At 37.2% G+C, this 24158-nt stretch overlaps 1 protein-coding gene across 5 annotated transcripts in view; it reads left to right on the top strand.

Annotated features, from left to right (window-relative positions):
- The window catches only part of DLC1 (DLC1 Rho GTPase activating protein), a 212295-nt gene that overhangs the window by 98534 nt on the left and 89603 nt on the right, over positions 1-24158 (top strand). Inside the window, exon 1 of one of the 5 annotated variants that reach the window (XM_088056211.1) lies at positions 15476-15709. The exons of the other annotated variants lie outside the window; for them this stretch is intronic. Coding sequence (XP_087912337.1) covers positions 15595-15709 — 115 coding nt within the window. The 5' untranslated portion in view covers positions 15476-15594. Of the gene's footprint in view, positions 1-15475; positions 15710-24158 lie in introns of those variants that run through there. 5 annotated transcript variants of the gene reach the window in all.

Below are 24158 nucleotides of genomic sequence, written 5' to 3'. Positions count from 1 at the left end.
TAGGGACTTTGTTCCCATTTTCAACAATCAGGATTAAGCCGAACTCCAGGTCTCAGGCCCTTCAATTCTATTCTCCTCTACAAGCCATTCTGTCTTCACTGTCTTACCCCAAAGATCTCCTGGTGGATTTTCCCAAGGAAGGCCTGTGTTGTTCCCAGCTTCCAGTTCCAAAGCTGACCCCAACTGGCTTGCCAGACTTGGACTGTGAAATCACATCTTCATCCTAAGGGACAGTTAATTCTTCTAGGATAGCTAAAGTTTTTAAGTGAACCAACCAGTTTTGCGTAGTGTGTCAGGTATTTTTTAATAATATTCTTTTTAGTTAGCTTACATAGTAACAAAAATAACCTACCCAGCATTCTTTTTCTTGAATTACTTCCCTTACTTTTGTGATATATCCCTCTGGCTTAACTCCAGTCATCTTGAATAGCTTAGGATCTTACTGTAGGTCATGTTGTGTCACTTGAATAGGGGAGTCTTTCCAGCTCATTTTTCAGAGCATTTTTGTATTCACTAACACAACCATCAGACAGCAATGACTCAGTCTATGATAAACTGTCAAAGTAAGTTTGTCTCTACCATCTTCTGCTAAAGTTTGCTTGACACCTATTCAACAGTTCATTTCATTCATAGTTTCTCTTTGATAAGTTTCCATTCCTTCAAGCCTTTTCCTCACAGCTAGGAAAGAAATCTAGTTCCCCTGGGGCTATTTGTCATAAACTCTCTGCCTGGGGAGGGCTGACCAGAAAGCATACTTAGAGTCTGAACCAGAGCCTGGAATGAAACTTCCTCATTCAGTAGCAACTACAAAGGCTCACAAACACATTCCTCTGTAAGCATATATAGCACCAGTAGAGTCTACTGATTCTCATAAAGTTTGTGCCTTGTATCACTTGCTACCTTTCCTGTGTGTGTATTTTCATGGTTCTTTTAGAGTGTTCATTCAACATGCAACTAGATGAGCACACTTAATTACCTCCTATTTCATATGGAATAGCTTACTAATTGGAGAACATGTAGCTCTTCAAGGGGAGTTGAATACTTTTCTCCATATTCTTGGGGTGTCTATTCTTCATTTTCCATCTCTTGGTGTTACAGCAATCACGTGTGCTATGTTCAGACACCTCTAGGAAGTCTGTCTACCTGAAATGTTGAGATAGGAATGTGAATCCCTAAAAGTTGTACTAATTGTTTAGCTATACATCTCAATGTGGATTTCTGTGCAAATGCATGCTGTCAGTTTTAAAATGGAATTTATAATCTGGTTTATAGTTCAAGCAATAATTCCTGAGTTTCATTATGCATGAATCTGCTATGTTTGGAATATATATATATATCCCTCTTCATGTATTCAGAGGGCCAGACTGTGATTCACCTTAGCAGAAATAGAGTGAAAGTCCTATCTGCCTGAAAGAGAGCTTTGTTTCGAAGGTGAGTCACAGTGTTGCATCCCCAACTTTACTTCACTGCCTTCTAAGTTCAGGAATTCAACCATTTGCTGTAAACTGGATCATTGAAATGATTCATATTAGGTCTATTTTTTACCCTATGTTGTTTTAACGAGTTGACTTTTGGCAAGCTGTGCAAACAGTTGCCCCTGTACCATATGAGAGGACAGTGTGGTGCAATAAGGGACACAGAGAAAAATACTTTGAAGAATGAAATATTTCTTGTAGCAGCCTTCTGCTGCTTACTTGGGAAGTAAGTGCCTTAAAGAGGCTGCAGAAGACTTGGAGAGACATAGAGAATTTTGTATAGAAAATGTATTTAGATACTAAAATATGCAGTTCTAACTGACCAAGAATTAGGACTATGTGGCTACACAGTCATTCAGATGATACTACAACAGCCTCTGTTATTTAATAGAAACAACAGAGTCCCTTCAGAAATTTGAGACTGTTACAGACTGTCTTCTGCAGACTAAACATCTCCCCTTCTCCCTTCATGTTTGCTGTGCTGGTGTATATGAGCTGCACACACATCCTCATCTGGACTCTTGGCACATCTGACTTGCCTCTGCTCCACTGCCTTTTGTGACTCTCCAACCTGTACAGTGCCCATTGCATTGGTCCCCTAATGTGTTCCAGCTGAACTGATTTTTCCATCAATCCTTTAGCATTATTAAAATTATGTCACACATTCACAATCAAACCATGTCTCTACAAAGACTGTTGATATATTACCATGCTCTAGTCCTTCCTCTTCTTGCTAAGGGCTACCATTCCTAACAGAGGTCCCCACCATTAACATCTTTTATTTCTTTTCAGGCATATAAAGATCTTGTCACCTTGGTGCAGAGAGTGTGCCCTGCTAGGCACTGTAAAAGCAGTGTGTGTTTACAGTAACACTAGACAGTTTCAGAATAAGTCAGCATTTTTTTTCCAACAGGAATCCAGCACATTGATGCTCAGGCAAGGAGGAGCAGAGTGGACCTAAGATCAGCATGTGCTTGTTGTTAATGCACAGTTCAGTTGGTTTTTTTTCGAGCTTCAGCCCCACACTTACCTGGCTTTTTTTGAGCTTCCTTGCTTGGTAGATGTTAGGAGTTAACAGCTGGTCTCTCCTTATTTTTCTGAGAGCTCATTTCATGGGGTTGTCATTGATAAAATAAATATAGTAATTGCAAAGGTTTGCATGACATTTTCCGAGTTCCATGGATTCACTGATGTCTTCACAAACCATGCACAACAATGTGATGAAGTCCATTTTTCCATAAAAGGGTATGGAAACACTGAACCTTCAATACATTATTACAGCTAGCATGAAGTTAGATCTGACAAGTGAGCAAGACATTTATGGAAGACATTACAATGTTTTAAAAAACTGATGCAATCTAGACTTCCTTGGTCAAATAGAAAAGATTTCTTTTGGATATACTTACATTTACTTCATATTGCCTCCTAGAGAGAAAACACGTATCTACTGAGATCAAAATATGCTGTGGATTTTGGTGAACTATACATGTTTAATACCTCATAGATAGAGTAGCTATGACACCTGAATACTGACCTTGTTTTGGTTGATGATCAGTAGTACTTTACTGAAATATTATACAAAGTGCATGGGCACAGAAGTACATATGAAGGTCTATGAAATCAGAGTGAAAACAATTTTTCTTTAGTCTTCTCATCTCCAAGGCATGGTAAGCTTTAAAAATGGCATCATTCCTCTAGATGAAGACTAATAAAAGGTGCTTAAGCTTTGAATGCCAAAATCTAAAATCTAATTTATCTTTGATCTGAAATAATTTTCAGTATCTGTTGAGGAAGTATTTAAGAATTTTCTTGAAATGTATTTTAAATTATACATTATTATTAATCCTAGGTATTAGAATTTATTTTTTAGTAATTTGGTTGTTCAGATGCTGAAACCTTACAGTTCTTACATAGAGGAGGAGGTTTTCAGCATCAAATAACTAGGTTAATTGGGTTGAAATTAGGTTAATTAGTAACTGAATCTAATCCTATTAATTGAAATTCAGAGCCGTCATGACTTGATAGGGACAGAACTTTTCAAAGCTTAATATTGAAGTACTTATATTAAAACCTGGGTTTTAGTTGCCCCTTTGGTTTTTCTTATGCATTTTGATATACAGTTTAGATTTAAGTCTTGACCTCTTGAAATGTATTTGTTTTATTCCTGACTTTTATAGGCAGTTATCCCAGTTTAAATTTTTTATCAGTACACTGACAGCTGCTCACTTCAAATTTCAAACAGTCTATAATCAGTCTTTTAAAAAAGTACATCAAGAATAGAAGGGTATTCTTGCTCGTTGTACAAGAGTACATTTTCTCTTATAACTTTTTGTGGAAGTTTAACTGAGTGTAAAGAAATATTCAATGCCTTCATACACAATTTTTCTAGTAATTGACTATAGGGTAGTAAGTTTGGATTGAAAAAAAATCAGCAACATCTAATTTTTGTCATTTAAACATGCCATCATTTTATTTAATCTTCTGAAAAATGTTATTGTTTCTCCTTATTTTGGTTCCTTATACATAAAGTGTTACAGAGCACCACTGACATTCAAAAATAACTGGATATCTTTCAAATGGCTCCTAAAGACACACTTTTTCTATATGCCTTCAGAAAGTTGCCAGTATCAGCAAACAGGGCTGAGCTGATTTAAATCATGGAAAAAAATCCAATGATGTTTTAATTAAACTTTCAGTTACAATTGAAGTTTTGATATGACAAATGTCGTGAATGTCTGAATATGTCTGAATAGCAGGTCCTTTTCCACAGGGAAGAGGTAGCAGGTTATCAAGGAACATCAAAACTTTCTGAGCAAAGCAAACCTACTTTCAGGAGAGGTTCTTTATAAAGAAGTTTTGTACTGTGGTACTGATATAGGCCTCCTCTAATATTATGTATGCTCATTTGTCATATTAAATCTCTTTTTCTCATTTTTTAATCTTTGTAGCTTCTATGTTTAAATATATACTACATCAAGAATTTGCACCACAAGCTGATAGATCTGTCATTTTTTTATGTTTTACATAAATGTTACATAAATTTTTACATTTGCACAGGGTTTTCTCCTTTGTGCACATATATTTTTTTTGTCCATACATAAGCTCCACAAATTAATTAGCCTTAGTTTTGGAGGAAAAACATACACAAACACAATATGCTCCCCAATACCAAGTCAGTGTTTTGAGACCTTGTACCTCTTTAAAACATGTCCACACTTTCCTTGATGTGCTCATGCTTTAAATACTTTTTAGCTTTTATCATTACTCTTCCCTTGCATTGTGAGCTGTCATTTGGCTGAGCAGAAGAGGTTTTCATCTTTTCTGGTAAATCTCTCTCTAGCCCCTTAATAATTTTTGTTGCTGTTATATGTATTCATTCAAAACTTATTGACACCTTTGTGATACTGTAGAGACTAAAACTACATGCTGCATGAGAAGCAATTAATTTGTGCCAGAGTATGTCTGGTTGTTCTTTATGGAAATATTGAGAAAGTACATAATAGCTATTTTTCTAAGAGAGATGCACAAAAAATTATGATGAAAACTTCAGAAATAATAAAGAAGAAATTACATATCTTTTACTACAATTCTCAGTCAAGCATTTGACATTATCCTTTCACTATTATTTCAGTACCTTATTTTTAATAAATATCCCTTAAAAATATTAGTTTAACCTATCAACTTCAGGTGTAAGCCTTGTTTTCTTGTCTGTTTTCTTCTTTAACTTCTTTGGGAGTGCTTTATTCCCTTCCTCCAAATACAACATTTTCCCAAGGAATTTCTACATCATCTACTCATAAATATGAAGTAACTTCTCTAATATTTCACCAAGTCTTTCATTGCTCCCTTCCCGCTTCTGCTATGAAGCACTTAAAGAAACACTTGTACTTACTTGATTCTAGTGCACACCAAGATTTGTAAGTAGTTTTTCCATGTACGTGTTGCAGCTGTTATTTTAAATACATTTTTTCAAGTCCTAATTTGGAATCTTTCAGAGTCATTAATATCTTTCATTGAGCCGAGTACAAGACTCATATTTCTTATTTTATTTTAGAAATTCACTATTGCAATGATGTCTCTAAAAACTTTAAGTTTACGGAAGGTAGAGAGAATTTTAAGTTCTCCTATGTAACCCACCTCACTGTCTAAATATCTTTTTAACAAGAAATGACAAAAGTATAATCAGACTGAAGGAGAGCAGAGCAGATAATTTTCATCATATGGAGATACAACCATATCCATCTATTTTCAAAATTACTTGACAATAGAAAAATATTAGGTCACATTAATATAGTATAATTAAAAGTATTAGTTCACATTTTCACCTTGCTTTCGAGACTGTGAAGTGTACAGTTTGCTAAATATATACTTATAAAATGGCCTACTAAAATAATTTAGGGGAACATGCCAGCCAGTAACTAGTCTTAGGACATAAACGTTAGGCTACATACTGCTGTATGCTGTCAAACTTCTTTTCCCAAATCATCCAGTCCTAGCTCACTATTTTTCCACAGCCAGCCTTCAAATACAGGTGTCATAACCTGAACTCTAAGTGGAGATTTTCCAAGCACTGCAGTGGGACTCCAGAGGGCAGATATGTCATGGCTGAAAACAGATGCCAGCAGGAACAGCAAATTTCATGCAGAAGCAATTTTGGATGATTAGCTGTGAAATAAATTAAGTAAAGATATGGAGAAATCCAGTTCATAGAATAGCAAACCAGTGTCTTATTAAAACCTCACTTAATGTTGTTGCTAACTACATGGAGTATATATTAAACATTAACATCTAATAATAACTTTAGCTAGAGTTCTCGATTTTTTTTGTACATTTTTACAGTATGCTGTCTACATTCAGTATTCACAAAGACTTTATTATGGAAAATAGAATGTATGTTTCAGTTGAGATGATGATTACTTTAATCTTCCAAATAATTATATTTGACACAGTCCCCGTAAAACTTCAACTTGCATCTGTGATACATTAAACTTACAAAAGGTAAAGCAAAATATTAGATACTTTATCTTTTGAAGATTAGGCATTAGAACATGTAGTCAGCAAGATTTCAGTTCAAATAACAAACCCCAGAAGAAAGACATCCTACAAAATTGCATGAAACACTTGGAAAAAACATGGGTTTGCTTTTTGATATTTTCTTTTTTTAAGAAAAAGTAATTTAATAGTAGCCAATGTTGTGGGGAAAAAAAAAAAGTTCAGGGCAGAGAAGCCAATTGTTTGAAATTATGTTTATTTAGTTCCATCAGAGCAGAACCCAAGGGAAGTTCTCACTAGCTATGTAGTGTCTGAATTTTAATTCCCAAATGGAAGCGTGCAATTAAAACTACAGTAGATGACAGATACACTTGCCCTCTCCTTCCCTTGCCTCTTTCCCTGTGTTCTTGCCTCTCCACAAAGCAGTGTGTACCCATCTTGACCCTAGCACAACTTTCTGTATTAACATTTCAGGAGGGACAAGCCCTTTTCCACCCTTCTGTGAAATGAAGGTGGGGTGAGTAAAAGCCTGGGAGAGACAGGTTCTCTCATTCATCTTGCAGGGCTGGCAGCAGCCTGGAGCTGTGTTTGCAAATACTTCCCAGGCTGTACATAACCCAAGAGGGAAAACATCTTCTGAGCTCTTGGTCACTTACATCCAAGGCTGCAGAGCTGTTGTGAAATAGAATTTCTCAGAGGCTTGCCAATGGCTATAATAAATGAACTTCCAGAAAGATGAAAATTGAATTTGTCTACAAAAGAGCAAATTGCCTCACCAAATCACAATCAAATATTTAGGGATAACTTGCTAGAATTTCTCAATATCAGGAAAATAACATATCCTCTCATTCATTTCACAAAAAAAATCCTGGTTTTAATATGAATACACAAATAAAGCACCTCAGAGAAGTCACATCACAAACAACTCCAGGACAAAGAGTTAAAACATGAGAGATACCTCAAACAGAAACCCAGAGTCTGAGGAAGTTAAGCAGCTTTAAAAATAAATCCCCAATTTAATTATGCAAATGAACATTTGCACAAAAATGACACAAGGAGAAATTACCATCAACAAACTGTCCAGAAGTGCCTTAATTAGTGAAATCTTGAAATCTATTGAAGGTTTGGTCAATATCTATTCGAAAGTAAAATTCAGTTTGGATCCTACTTTCTATGTCATTGCTCCCTATGAAAATTCTAATTTTTCTGCTGTTTTCTCTACCAATGAGGCCACAAACCAGCAATTCAGGGATGGTTATTACATCCTGCTTTTCTTCACAGTAACTAACCTTCTGTAGAGATTGTGTTTCACAGTGCTGCAGTGGCAGCAGCAGGGATGAGAAGGCAGGAAGGAAGCTCTGCCTCTTTGCATCACCTAAACACATATTACACAGGGCAGCAATAATTGAAGATGACTTACATGACACCCCTAAATCTCACTAAATCTTCTGAGAAATAAGCATTTTCCATCTTCCCCTGCAAGCACTAGGATTTTCTCTTTGATTTAAAATTTCTTGCCACTCTTTGATCTCTCTGTTCAGAATGATCTCTGTACTCTGAATTATCTCCCTGCTCACCCTCTGACTTCAATGAGTCCAGCTCGCATAACACTCCTCATACTGCCAGTCTGCTCCCTGCTCTGTACACAGACACCAGCCTGCCACCATTAGATTATACAGAACTCATTGAATCAAATCTGCTCTATTCACAAACACTGTCCCTGTTGGTCAGTGCAGACAAAGGCTTGTCTTTGTCTTTGATATCTTCTCCTGCCATTTTGTATGAGAGATGTCTGAAGAGAAGACCTGTAATTGAATAAACTTACCATCTTAGTATGACCAGGAGGGACAGAGAGAGTGGAAAAGAGAAAAAACAGAAGAGAGGGAAGGAAAATTTCCAATTATGAAAGAAGACTGTAGAGAAGATTTTGAATAGGGAGTAACAATAGTGATTTGGGATTTTTTTGGAAGCATTGGACTGTTTGTTTTGCTTTGGGGTTTTGGGGACTTTCTGTGGATTCTGCACTTTTCTATTACTGCAACTTCACATACAGCCCAATTTGCATTTCCACTGGAAAGAAAGTAGTACCTTCTACCATGCCTTTTATTCCGTGAAAATTTATTCATCCTCCCCTAATTCCAGTAATGGGACCAGTGAAGTTGTAATGTATTACTCAGCTAACAAAAAGCTATGTATGGGCAATTTGCCTGTGAGATCACTGAAGGAAGGAGAAATAATGCTCTTTAATATGCTTAAATATGTTTAAATGCTTGTGCTGTGGTGAAGCATAACACATGGCTATTGCTAAAAACTAATCTCAGCTCACAGCTGATTTCCATGAACTACTTTATAACCAAGAAGATTCTGTTGCTCGAGTTTAGATATTTGGAAGTGTTAGGACACTCCCATAGATTAATATTCCCATAAACTTCTCTAAGCAGGTGTCTCACATATGGCTAAACAGAATGAAGCTTTAACACTTACTTTCTCATTTAAATTTTAAACTATGGCACTAGCACTAATGTCTCTTTTTTCTTTAATATGCAGTAATTCAGAAAACATTTGGCTGCAGGGGCAGAACTTGTGGGGTTTTTAAAAAAAAAAACATAAAAATAGTTTATAACCAGTTACATTAAAAACAGGTTAAAATGGAACAATGTGCAAATGAAACTGGAAGCACATCTTCTTTCATGTTATTCAGTTAATTATTATTTTGTATTTATGGCTGTGATTAGGAAGGCTTTCTGCGTTCCTGTGTTGATTTATTTATTATTCTTGGAGCACACAGTGATAGTGAGACAGCAGTTCAGAAACAGCCAGATAAGCTTACACTTTGAAATGCACAGAACTCTAATTAAGCTATGGGGCTGTTTACAAAGCAGGGCCATAAGGATTGTTAATATTTATTTGAGATCATGTTTAATTTGAGACTCGTGGATGTATATTAGAAGGCTACATTACTCAGCTTGTATAAACCTGTTAGGATGCATTTAACTCACAACAAAAGCTAATTAGGGTAGATGTTTTGACAAGAGCTTCCACCAGAAGAAGGTTTAGGCATTGAAAAGCTCATGGAAGCAGCAACAGCTGTAGTTTGCTGCTGGGGTGGGTGGATTTTGAGCATTTTCTTTCTTAAAATTGTATACCCTTGTTCAAAAGTACAGCTCTGGGCCATGATATGAGGGTAAAAAGCATGTACATCTTGCAAAAGCAGTGTGTACAGAGGCAAATACCTGGAGAGAAAGTGATTGTCCTTGGGGCTTCTCCAAGCTCCAAGCCTCTCTTACCCCAGAGAAGGAGAATGCAGAGATGCCTGGCAGTGCACTCTTGACACCATGGAGCAGACTCAGGAGACTTTCTCTGTTGGTCTACTCTCTCATGGTCTATGATCTCTTCTCCAGAGTGCACCCATTTGTCCCCTAGGCTATTCAAGGGTTAACACCAGGGTGCTGACATGAGTCAAATGGGCAGTTTTCTGAATGCAAAATATGATGGGACACATCGGGTTGAGTACGTGGACTAATATATTGCCCAGATATTTGTACAGTTACAAAAGGACACCTATGTGCTAAATGAAACTTTTGGATATTTTTACTTTACCTAATTGAAAAACAGAGATTTAAAAAAAAAAAAATCCAAATGAATCAAAACATGACTTTGTCATATCTAGAATTTTGTTGAGATTTGTCAAGCTTCTATTGAAACTTTCATGTTTTAGCAGAACACATTTTATTTCCCTGTCTTTCCATAGGAGTTTCGCTAAATCTTTCCAGTATGTTCTGATTGGTGCCTGCTTCTTAACCTGATCCATATCAGATTTCTCAGATACAGCAGATATTGCAGAACCAGATTTTGTTTTGGAAAGCAGTACATGTAAAATTCAAAATTCAAAGTGCTTCTTTTGCACTGGTCTCCTGGTCTCCTAGATATCATTTGGAGATATCTCCTGAGGCATGAAACAATTCACATGCCATGTGCCCAGCAGCCTTTTTTAATGAGATATAAAATTCTGATTCTGAATCATTCTTTTGTTTTGTGATACATTTGGAGAATTCTGGCATTGCATTTTTTGCTTCTCTAACAAGGAGAAAGATATTTGCATGCATCAGATCAGGCAGGCTGCATAAACCACTCAGCAAAGCTGCTCTGGATTTGCCACGCCATTTGTTGCAGTCTGTAGCAAAGTCACAGCAAAGCTGGAACTGGCATCCTGTTTAAACAATTATGTATCTCTGACTGCCTGTGCATATTTTGGATACATACATCCTTCCATACCCAAGGGTGTGGAATCACACGGAAGAGCTAGAGATGTACATAAGAATTTGCATATTCATGAATAATCAGAGGGGAAGTGGATGTATTTTAGACAAGCTGGAAGAGCACGAGGCTTGCACAACTGTTAATTTATTTCCTGAGAGCTGGACTTAGTTGCCAGAACTAAAAATGATATCACCATTCCTGTCCATCCTAGTATCCAAAGTATTCTGTCTGGTCTTTGTCTCAAAGAGCAAAAACGATCTTTGGTATTATCTTTGTAGACCAGAGTATGGATGGAACCAGTAAAGGACAGAAAACAGATAGTTTGGCAAGTGTAGGTAGGTCCTTCAGCTAGAAGTGCTCAGCAAGGGTAAGGTTATAGGGAATCAGCCTCTGCTTCCTGCCCTTGGCTGGTTTGAGAATTATGTGTTCAAGAACAGTGAGCAGCACTTTACAAGTAGATTCAGCCTTGAAAGGAAGGTTGGAGAGGCACAGCTTTGCTTATGCTAACAAGAGGTTTCTAAAATATTTCCAAAACAAGAAATGGGAGAAGTCAGTGGTTGCAGTCTGAAGGCAGGTCAAGCCTGGGGGACAGGAAAGGCACTGCCCTGGGACAGTCAGGGGTGGAGCTGGTCTGAACTGGTGGGAGGGCTGGCAGGGCAGGGAAGGTAGGGTCTGGTCCCTCTAAATATTTGCTCCTGGAATTACACAAGGACTCCTCCTAGGTGTGCATGCTCCTCCTCATGCATGGAGTGGGCAGCTGTCTCTCCCCTGAGGGTGTACTATCACCTCACTCCCCTAACACCAGCTGCTGCAATCTCCCCTTGTCAGCAACAGAGCCCTCTCCTTCAGATTCCCTTCATACTATTTTTGCTTCAGTACACATCTTTGTTGACCCATCCCATCTTTAAGAATTTCTTTTTGTGGTCTTTTTTCATCTCAGCCATTAAACAGAAAACACTGCATAAAATTAAATTCTTATGGAATATAGCTGGAGTATTAACTGCACTATGACTGTGGTCAACAACAAAATTATACAAATTCAAGTACAAAAACCTGTCTGATGGTGGTCATTCTTAAGTTTCCAGACACAGTAAAGAAAAAAGATAGATGTGCATCATAAATTTTACCTAGACACTTGGTGTTGGTTTAGGACTTTGCTTATTTTTGCACGCATTTTGCTGTAAGATCTGTACACAGCTAATTGAATTGTAGTTGTAAGACATGGAAGGGTGCATTTTCCCAATTACAGAAAGGGTATTTGTTTTCAGGAGATTTTCCAGTACATTGTCAAATAGAGCAGCAAAACATTTTGCCACTTTCTTTAAAAATATATTCTTTGCCAACCCATAAATCTCAGCATTAAAACCTTTTGCCCTTAATGCCATTCACAGTGCTCCAGTTTAGCTGTTTGGTTTAATAATAAACTATTCTAGTACACTCATGTTGATCCACATCAAAGATTCATGGTCTGCACCAGGTGTACTTGGTACCAATGGCCCCCTCTCCCAGTTCAGACTGTAAGCACGAGTTTTCCAGAGAAATGGAGGAAGTTCTTCCACACAAACAATCTGTAAGTAACTGCAGGCCTGTGATTGAGGTAGATGTCTCTGTGAAAACAGCTACACCTTCAAGGGGAGCAGGAACAAGCCTGAGCTGAAATGGAAAATATCTCCTCATAAGCAGACATCATCTGGGCAGTAGTGACAGGGAATGTGGGAGGAGCTTTCCTGATATTCAGAGCAGGGCTCTCAACATGAGTATCAAATAATGGCACAGTGGTGGTGGTAGCTCAGCAGCTTTCCCCTGGGCACATGGGTGTTTTCCAGCACAGAACTCTTGTCACTGTCACCCTGACCCTGCTGCCACCAGCTGCCTGTACACTGTGCTTGTGGATGCCTTTCCAGCATCATGTGGGTATTGAGAGGTGCAGACCAAAACTGAGTGTGTTGTTCCTCAAGGGGCATTTTTTAAAATCATGCAAGAATGGAGACTGCAGCACATCTCTGCCCCAATACCATCTTTTAACATGATTTAAAAATCCTTAAAAATCACGTGTTTTCATGTTACATGGAAAATTCTTATCTCCTTTTGTGACTGTATGAATCTCAGATTTCCTTTTCTCATCATATGTCTTTGCTTTTAACAGCAAAGACCCCATTATATCTCTGTCTTAATTTTCTAAAATTATTGTCCTTTATTTTCTATCCATATTTCTTGCCTATCTGTATCTAATTATTTATCTGTCCATGGCCCATTAAAAATTTTCAGACATTTAATTCTTTACACAATCTTACTTAGATAACCTATTTATTTATGTTGTAGGATCACACAAACAAATGCTTTTAGTAGTATTTCTCTGCTTCATAACAGTTTATTCCTCCTTTGCCCTTTGCCATTTTCCGGACTATTTTGTTGAACTGGTTGTAAGAACTGTTTTAAATATTTTAAAATATATTTATGTCAACATATGTAATGTAACCTGAGGTAACTGAAATGATCAAATCCTAATTAGAAATATATGTATGTTGCTTATTTTATTTTTAAATTCTTAAAAGTTGCTTTAGCTTCTAAAATGAATAATGGTCTGTATGTTTTTATTGACATTGTAGCCTGGACTAGGCAGATGATTTTGAAAAGGTTCCCCCAACACCACTCTTTGGTTCATATCTCCAAGCAGTCTTGGAGCATGTGAATTGGATGGTTCTCAAAGGAAACTAAGCCAAAAGATGTACCCTGGTAGAGTGCCAGTGATCTCCAACCCATTCATGAAACCCCAAAGTTTCCGTCAATTCAAAAGATGCAGGTAGACATACTTCAAAGTAACTCTACCTGGAGATGTGTCAAAACTTTGGTACCATTTATTTTGCTGTATCAATCCATTCTTTCTGGACCATGTTATTGGTAATGTAGACATGACCACTGGTAGTTATAACCCTGTTGAAACTGTCATAACCCTTGTTGCCTTCTGAAATAGAGGAATTCAGTTCCTGATTAAGTTATCGCTTACTGCATCTTCATTTAAAAACGAATAATGTTCTTCTGAGCTGTTCACTAATAGCAACAGCAGATCTCATCTGAAGAGAGAGTACATGTTTCCAAACAGATACGCTGTGCTCTGGTCATCATGCCAGCATTTGCCTATGTCAGCCTATGTCAGTATTTGCCTGTGCAAGCATTGCACTTGCTCCACCAGGAATTTTTGCAAGAATAATAATTAAGAAAAAAACCAAAAGAAACAAAAAAAAACCAAAAAAACCCCAACAAGAACAAAAAAGGACAACCATACAATAATAGTGTGTTATCATACTGAATTTCTCTAGAGAGTTGGCTGCTTCTTTCTCCATCCAGTCTCAGAATGAAGGAGGGGTGTAACGAGGAAAGCAACTGCAAACTATAGAGATCACTCGCTGCTGTTTTGTTCAAAGACATACACAGGACATTAGTGTTTGCAGATGCTCTATAAAGATAAAAGACTAAGGCCTAGATGGGAAGAAGTTATGATCTGCATTAAATAGATGGTGAGCCAGTTATTCTGTCAATTACACTATTGCAAATCCCATAAATTTCTTCTAATTGTAAGAATGAGATAACAATTTGTCTCAAAGGAAATAAGGACTAGTGAAAATGAAGGGAACTGAGAGGACACCAGAAAAAAAAATTGCAACAAATAAGAAAGCATGAAATAAATTATCTAATGTTATGAAGAGAAAAACTATTTTGTTCTAGGAAAAAATTCAAAGAGAGTGAAAATCCCTTTGTTAAGGGTTAAAACTCACAATTCTCTATTTGGTCTCTATATGCCAACTTTGTGAGAAGTTAATCAATTTTAATGATAATACATCTAAAGAAAATAATGGTATCTAATATTTACAGCTGTAGCTGCTGTAAAAAAAATTGAGAACTACCTGTAGAATGAACATGAAGACAACTCTGATAGTTTTTTTGCTTTCCCATATTTTGGAGGGGATTAGGTTTTTAAACTGGCATCTCTCATCTCTTCACACTTTATCACATATTATTAAAAAGGGAAAGAGAGTATCAGGCACTCTTTTATTCCTCCCTTTCTCCCTCAGGGAAACCACAGGACACAGTAATCAATTAAAAAGGTCAAAATAAGCAAGGTCAAATGGCTTAATTTACTGTGACTATTAATCTCAGTTACATTCATAAGTATTTTTCATATGGGAACTTATCTTTCCACTCAGCAAAGATGTGGAGGCTCCTTTTTTCTTATCTCCCCTTCTCCTCTCATGTTTTTTATTTCCATCCTTCCATTAGTGCATTGTCATGAAGTACTAAATAGAGGAGACTCAGAATTGGGCCCTATTCTCTGCCTTAGCTAGGGCAAAATGCAAAAAAATTATGGCAACAAAATAAAATATTTGATCCCTAGATATTTAAAATTACTTTATCTCTCTTCTATTTCTTACCTTTTTCATGTCCAAACATGAAAAATTACCTGAAATATCAGCTAAGCAGGGAAATGTTATCCTAATAAATGAGCATGCAAGTATGTGCCTGGTAAGTTATTTGATTAAACAGGAAGCTAGAATCCTATAGATATCCACAAATAAAGCCCCAAATCTAAATGACTGTATCGTTAGCTCATTTGTAAACTGTTCCAGATGTAAGATTTTGGCAGCTTTCCAGTAGGCTGGCTGCAGTCTGAGCTTTCCTGCATCCGCAGTGAGAACTGCAATGCCTGACTCTTCAAGGAAAAGCTCCACGAGGCTGATGACAAATTATATAAAGTAACAACCTGCCTGCCTGGCAAAGAGAAATCCAAACAGATCCCCGGGCAGAGAATGCCCTTTTTCCTGGGGCTAAGCTACAGCCGTTTGACCTGGATGTGTGATCGATCTGCATTATGCTTCACCCGGTGAAAGCCCCTCTGAGGAGATCATTTAGTGATCATATCAGGGACTCCACTGCTAGAGCCTTGGATGTTATCTGGAAAAACACGAGAGACAGACGACTGGCAGGTGAGAAGGACATTACATAAATGTATTTTACAATTCATAAGGGATCAAAATCTCTAACAGTAATTAGTGGTGTCATTTGCATATGTATCGATGTAGCCTCTGAGTATTTCTCCAGCCTTTTGTTTGTGTGTCATGTTGCATCTGTGCTGTGCCTAGGGTGGAACTGTATGTGCTCCCCTAACTAGATGAGACAAACTTCAGTTAAAAGAAAAACAACAGTGAATTTTGGTCCGCTATCATGGCACAAACTCCTCAGACTAAAGTGTGCTGAAGCATTTTATTTTGCTGTTAGGTCAGACTTTGTGCTTTACTGCTGTGATGTGCTTCAGTGAGTTGCGTTACGGAGCATTTTGTAGCCAAGGAGTGTGTCAGTTGGAATATCTGGGCTGTGCACTCAGCAATTACTGGTATTTCCTCTGGCAAGGATTTCAGTGCTGTGAGCTCCAAGTGAGTGTCAGGTATGCCAGAGCTAGGGTTCTGATATATAAATTACCAGCCATCTATATAGTTTCAGCCCAAGTTTTTAGTTTGACTTGCAAATATTTAAAAGCTCGGGGCAGACCATAACAGAAGGCAAGAGAAGAAGATAATTTAACTCACTTTATTTTTCTCTTCTGTTGTTGTCTGTTAGATGAATGCTTCACATTCACTCTGCTGGGGTTGTTACTTTTATTTAGCATCATTTAAAGGTTTTGAAAAAGGCAGCAGAAAAGCACAATGGGTGTGACTGCCAGAGGGATCATTTTGGTTTGTTTGCATACTTACAGTGGGGGTGGTTTATTCCAGAGGGAGGGAAAGAGGGAGGAGAAATGTGAATAATGATAAAATCGAGGATGAGATGACCAAGAGGCAGACTTTATGGCTTACTAATGTAAACTGAACTTTTACATCACTCTCCTGCGTTTACGTTTTGGAGGAATAAGAGTAGCTAAGTGCATAGCAGACATTTGGTTGAGTACTGATTCCAAAACTGATTACATTGGGTAATCAGGCGGTGAGTGGCCATTGCCTATAAAGAAACACGTGGGTAAAAATCTGCTCCAAATTAGACCTACTCATAAAAGCCTTGTTCTTGCCACTTGTATAAGTGACTGGATCAATTCTGTGCCTGTTCCCATAGATGGCAAAGGAAAGTGAATTTTCTAGGCAGAGGAAATCAGCTTTACACTGTTTTATTGTAAAAGCTCATGGTCACAGGAGATGGGGGCATCATATTTACTTTAGTACTCTGTAGGTTGTCACAAATATGGCAGTGTCATGAAAGCACTAGACATTAACCTCTCTTCACAGCAAACAGAACAGAACAAGTCCATTTCATCTCTCAAAAATGTGTTATAAAACTGTGGTTCTTTGGTAGCCTTAACCACTACAGGACATGGAGCAGCAGTCACAACACAGGTCCTGACGTTCAGGACATTGCTGAAACACCACTGGAAGAAGCGCTGAGAGGAAAGAAATTCTGAATGAAAAGGCATGGATGTTACACAGATCTATAAAAGGGAAGCCAGTGGGGCCAAGTCAACCTTTGTTTAAAGCTGTGTTGCATGTTGCCTGGTCAGCTGGACACTTGTTTACCCTGACATTCGTTGCCATTCTACCTGCCAGAGATGTTTATGTGAATGCTTGGAAGTACGCTTTTTAATTTATCATTAAGTTTAGAATGGCATTTGCATCAACAGACTCCAAGTACCTCTGGCCTGTGTCCATGTACAACAACTGCTACCGTCTTCTATAAAATTGTTTCCCTCTCATCAGCTGGAAAGCATATAATGATATGTAATTTATATACCTTCAGAATGTGAGCTACATATGAAAGTATGCAGATTTTATCAGGATACAAACAGAACTTGATAAATGTATATATTTAACCTTGCATATGATTGTCAAATATTTGGAGGCTAAACAACTGCTAATTATATTTCTGGAGACTCTGTCACATTCCTAGAAACGGGGAGTGAACGTGAACCCTTTAGCCCCTTTAGCTGCACTGATAAGGGTCGGCATGTTTTTATTCTACTTGGCAGCTGGTTATGAGCCATCATGGTTTTTATCAATACAAGGCTTAGATGTTAGAGGACCCTTAAAAACAGTGACAGTTCCATTTTCCAGGCTGTGCTGGTGATGTAGACTTGTCAGTCCACTAGTATATTTGGGCTGCTGTCGGACAGAAAATCTAAAACTCATCAGGCTAAACACCCAGTAAGAAGTACAGTATGTAGTTGGAGTAAATATTAGGGTGTATTCCAGAAAATACAACTAACAGAGATTCAGGAAGAGAAACAAAACAGCAAATTGTGTTGCTGTTCTGTTTGTTCTCTGGGATATCAGCAGTTTAAACTGCTGACTACCTGAAAATGCTCAAGAAGGGTCATGACACTGAAGGAAGAAATCCTCTTAGATCAGCAATTTGTGTTATCAGGACACGCCTTTAAAAAGACACATTATTTGCAAAAGAAAGAAGAAAATCTGAAATATGCATTCTTCATGGCATATTCAAGACAAAGTAAATGTTTTGCCTTCAAAAAATCCTTCTAGTCTGCACACAGAAATAGCACTTCATGAAATGTAATTTGATATAATCATCAAACAGGGAGTACTATCTACTTCCTAAGTAGGAAATATATCATGGAAAACATTTTTTTCCAATAGATAAGAACGTCTGGAGAAAAGAAGACTTTGGGAAGACCTTGTAGCAGACTTCTGGTATCAAAAAGGGGCTTACAAGAAATCAGGAGAGGAACTTTTCGGAAGGGCATGTAGGGAAAGGACAAAGGGGTAATGGACTTAAGCTGAAAGACACTAGGTTTACAGTAGATGCTAGAAAATACAGATTCTGTATTATGAAGGTAGTGAGGCACTGGCACAGGCTGCCCAGAGAGGCTGTGGACTCCCTGTCCCTGGAGGTGTTTGAGACAGGGCTGCATGGGGCTTTGAGCAGCCTGGTCTAGTGGAAGGTGTCCCTGCCCATGGTAGGGGGTTGGAACTAGATTATCTTTAAGGTCCTTTCTAATCTAAACCATTCTTATCATTCTAGGATTCTATGATCATGTAGTCTTACTGACATAAAAGAAAGGGAGCAATAGTCCTGTACAAAAGGTATGAACAGTATTTGAGATGCTGTTAAAATTGTACGGAGTTGAATGACGTAGCTAAAAACTCTTTGATTTTGAGTGGGTGCAGTAAATGAACACAGACTGCCCTCTCAGGTCACCTCTGTGTGCTCTCCTGTACTGGGCACTGCAGAGCAGCATCCTCACATTGCTTTCAAACCCCAACACCAGGCCTGAGTTACTGTCTGTGCTGTCTTGTCTTGTGGCAGGACAGCCTGTGGTTCAGCCAGCTGAGGTGGAGCACACTCATAAATATGGCATATTATTTATGATACCATATTATGGTATATTGTTACTATGGTATAAATTTGGTATAGCAGATAAATTTGGTCTATATTTATAAAATATAAATTATTATGTTATATAAATATATCCTGAGGAGCAGTGAGCTGCAGTGCATCATAGTCACATCATAGCAGCACACATCATGGTTTTCCATTCTGTCTTTTTTCTTCTTTCTTGATTTATGTAGAAAATGAACATCTAGACACGTGTCTATCTGATGATCTTAAAATGTGGAAAATTATTTACTAGGTAAATCATTACATATTTTCAATTTCTGGTGTACCACTGGAGTTGCTAAAATTTTACCACTGGTAAAATGACCACTGGAGGTGGGAAAAAAATTGAGGGTAACAGGTAATGGAGTGAATAGCAAAAATAAGGACTAAGGAGAGAAGAAGACTTCAGTTGAAAGAGCCTCTAAATAGGCAATATGAAAATTGTAACTTTTCCTGTTACTGCATTCACAAGAACTAGATGTATTTCCTTTGGAGTTCTCAGCTAATTCCCCTTACTAATGTCAGACCACATCCTCAGCTGGGAAGGGAAGAACATTCTGCCTTCTTCAGTAGACAGATCTCCCAAAGAGACCAGGATTTCATGCACAAGAAGGGCAGCAACACAGAATGAGTTTTCACAGAACAGGAAGCATCATTCTCAGCTCCCAAATGCACACACCCTCAAAACATTTTAGACAGATTTCTCCTAGTGCCTTCACTGTTGTCTGAATTTACATCACCCAATGCAGCATTTATCTGCATTGTATTTAGAGCCATTATGTGCACCATACAACATGACTAAAGATCCTGGCTTTTTTATTTTTACCAGCATTTTTTGGAGTGCATGATCAGACACTGAGTACAACCGACTACTAATGTGTCTCTCTTTTAAATTAAGGGTTGTTTTTTGGTTTGTTTTTTTTTATGGTGCAATGGGGTTTTTTTATGGCACATTGCCTTCTGAAATTCTAGTATTATACACAAAAAAAAAGAATGTGTATGTAGTCTGAGGCTGGTGAATTACTGACAGTTTGGCTGCACTAGTTTAGTCATTGAAAGTTTGAGGTAAAAAAATTCTTATTTGGTATTTTAAAAATAAACTTTCACCTATTCTGGTGGAACTATATTGTTTAGTTACCTACTTGCCATTTTTCATATTCAATTTTCTTTTTTTTTCCTAATTTAAATTTCACTAAAGTTTCTCAATATTGTATTTACCCTGAGAATACATTTAATTTGTATGTTTTAGCCTACTTAAGTGGGCTTTTGCCACCATTGTTTTTCTTGGTTTTGTTTTCTGTTCATTGCCAAAGAAATGTAATTATTCGATTTCCAAGATCTGTTGCAGACCAATTCTCATTATGCCTACTTTGCTAGTACTTGAATCATGCAGAAAGAGTCTACATGTCCTTGTAAGTTATTGTTAAAGATATTGCCACAGAAGAACTCAGGGACTGGTGAAAAAGTAATCCCATCAAACAATTCATTTCCATTTAGATTACTTTTAGAAGACTATCAGTCAATTTTCATCTAGTTTTCATGGTTTTAGTTTTTCTGAAAAGTTTTTCTGCAGAACCCTTTGGGTAGACCTTTTATTCTTCAGTATGATGATTAGCTAGAATTATACCATCATTTAAGTTTTTCTTTCTACTGGCCATTATCAATTTACAGACCTTGTCAAGGAACACTGGCTGCATCTGCTTCATCCTCTCTGCTCTTGCTGATGCCTAATTTGTTCTCCATTATCAACATCCCTGTATTTCCAGTGGATTTATAATTGCTGTTTTCTCTTATACTCTTCTCCTACCTCTGATGCCTTAAAACACAAACATAGCCATGGACAGATTGTGAAGTTTGCAAATATATATATGTATATATATAATAATTCTTAAACATTTCACAGATATTGCTTATACTTCAAAGCATGTCTGTAGCTGTCTATAGCAAGTAAAGAAAAGAAGGAACATTTGACATTTTTTTAAGCTCCAAGTTAAGGTGAAGAATTTTCAACATTTCAACTGTCCCCAAAAATTTATGCTCATGCAGAAGAGAAATTACTTCTTGAAGTGTTTGCTTTGTTCTGAGATTGGAGAAAGATTTACAGTGTGTGTAGGTGAAATAAGGCCTTAGAAAAAGGATATGTTGCAGAACTCAAGAATATTTGATATATAGCTTCAGATATATCACTGTTTGTCTCTATCAGCATTTTTAGGAAATTACTGACGCCCCACTCTGGAGACAATCTCCTACAGGTTTGGTGCTTTACTCAAGCTATTATATAAATAAAAAGCATAGCCACCTACCATGTAGAGCATGATCAGGTATTGATTTGATCCATATTTGTAAATAGACCATAATTTATAGAAAAGAAACAGAAAAACAGTAAATAACAATTTTCTGATAATGAAAGGAGCTGTTTTTGTAATAAAGCAAGTGTAGTATATCCAGTGTAAAACACATGAATAATTTTGGTTAAATGGTTAAATAACATTATCATATACAGTTTCTTCCCTTTGAGAGTTCTCTAAAGTTTTGCTGTTATTTGTATAATTACTAAACAAGCTTATAGTGTAACAAAGTTTTTTGAGAAAACATCAGTTTAATTCTTGTGGTTTATTAGTCTTCACATCTTTCAAATGCAGATATCAAATGTAACCAGAAATAATGCATTTCATAAATAGCACAAGCCTGCATAATTTTTTAAATACTGCCACACTAAATTCCAATCAGTTATCTAGAGTATTGTATGTCTTCTTTAGCATTGGTGTTTTTATCATGGAATGACTGTAATTAATTTAAGACAAAGTCCTTTAATCAAAATACTCACTCAAAATGGCATTGAGAATTAAATGCATCATTTGGTTCTTATTCCATATTCTGTTTATTAATTTCTTGCTCTCTATATGAAAACATAGAGAGGTGCCAGAAATGTTGTAGGTGCCTGTAGTGTGAAAATGGTGTTTATTTTTAGCTACTAGAATGTCTTTCTTCCAACCCTCTCACACTTCTAATTTGAAGTCTTATACTAAAAGAGGTTGGAGTTCTCAAAAGGAGAACATGTGCATACTCTGTCACCCTGTCTATTTGTAATAGATATTTTCATACAACAGAGCTAAATTGCACTGTTGGGAGACTGGACAATTGGAAAGTTTTATATATGACTTTCTCATTTTCCTCAATTAGTGAAATTTTAAACATTTATCTCATAGAGCTCCACCATCATTTCTGTAATCACTCAACAACAATGGCATTGTTTAGTCCAAGTTTACAATAAGAAGAACACAGTATACTAAGCATATTGTAAAAGTGGTTGCTACAAAATCCTCATGCATTCAAATTATACCAGCTGGAGAGGATTATGGAAAGGCACCCTTTTTTCGGTGTTCTGGTTTTTTCTGCAGCCTTTGTAGTCAATTCTACTGCAGCAATCAGCCAGCAAGCCCATATCCCATCCTGTCTGAGATTTTAGGGATGTGCAGAAGAATCCTGTCCCTGGACACTTCAGCAATTAGGAATTTTTAGAAATATCTTCATTGTTTCCTTGGGGACTCCAAACTGATTCTTTATGAGTATGGGTCAAGGAGGAAGGAAGCACACCCAGAGCCATGCACAAATCATGTCCAAGAGGAACTGGGCAACCATGTCACTCTGCAAATGGAGAATGAGCACCCAAATGAGAAAAATATCACTGTTGCATCAGGCAGCTCGGACAGGAGAGGAAGGAAAAATGCACCTGGCAACCACCTGTTAGGAAACCAGCCTCATCATTTATAGTTTTCAGCATGCAAGGCTCGTATGTGGTACATGTTGTCAAATGGGGATTAAAAATGAGTGGGAAAGATGAAAATTATGGTCTGCTCTCTCCAGGCCCAGTTTTGTAATCCATCATTGTGGATATTGTTAAACTCTAGTCTTAAACACTGGACACCACAAGATAAGCAGCATTGTGTCTCTGCTAGAAGTCTATGCTAATGACAGACAACCAGGAGGCCTCATCTTCTCCTGTTCTTTGAACATTCATGTGCACTTTCCAAAAGCAGAGGCTCACAGTCCCCAGACCCGGCTCCCCAGACCATATACTCTTTCTGCACTGAGCAGGCCTTTTGCACATCTGAAAGACCACTATATATTTGAAACATTCCTAAAAACTGCTGAAAGTGCTGAACTGCTCTGCATCTGATTGTTTGGAAGGAGTCTTGCTCACAAAATATTTCAACTGCTACAGTTCTGCTAACATCTGGACATCTTCCTTACGTCAGAGGTGGATGATGAGATCCAGATGCTATGACTTACTGATGTTTTCATTAACTTCTTAGCAGTTTCGTCTTTGTTTTGTTTACCAACTGCAACTTCTTAACTCCAGCTCACATATGTGAGTGTTACTGGGAGAGGGGGGAGAAGAGCTGGAAAGGAGGGGGCCAGCCAGAGAAATTAAATTAGTCTTTGGCCCAGATCCAAAATAACTGATTTCTCTTATTGCAATACTCTGTTCCAGGACATGCAGTCTGTGGGAAGGTCAGCCCTAGATAATAAGAAGCATTTCACCAAGCTGCTATTTTCAGTAAAAATGAGCTATATGATTTGCTAATTATGTTCTAATTTAAGAGTAAACATGTTAAGCTAAGAAGACAACAGGAAATGAGGATGTAAGATAATATTAATGGCAACTTTGCAATATTTGCAATATTAATGGTGAACTTTGCATTTACAATCATACCTAAATCTAATTGTCATATAGATAATATTTTTATATTGTAAGCTATATATTAGGAACTCAATGAAAAATTCTTTGGCAACAAATGGAGTGAAAAAACAAAACAAAGGAAACAACAACAACAAAAACATATCCAAGAAGCTGTATAGCTTTATCTTTGTGGAAACAAATGCCTTATATTTGCTAGTTATACAAATTATTATTCTCTACATATCATTTAATTGCTTTTATAAGAATTTAAACCATTTCCAAAGACTAGTTCCTTTAGATTTTTATCACTGAAAATAGACCTAGTGCTGGCAGAACAGCTTTCCTTGCAATGTACATCCTATTAAGAGGTTGAA

The sequence above is a fragment of the Pseudopodoces humilis genome, chromosome 6, assembly GCF_049639895.1.
Source record: "Pseudopodoces humilis isolate 2021_Gansu_Grassland_sample_001 chromosome 6, ASM4963989v1, whole genome shotgun sequence".
Lineage (NCBI taxonomy): Eukaryota > Metazoa > Chordata > Aves > Passeriformes > Paridae > Pseudopodoces > Pseudopodoces humilis.
The sequence above is the reverse complement of the archived record's forward strand: the minus strand, read 5'-3'. Positions and strand labels throughout refer to the sequence as shown.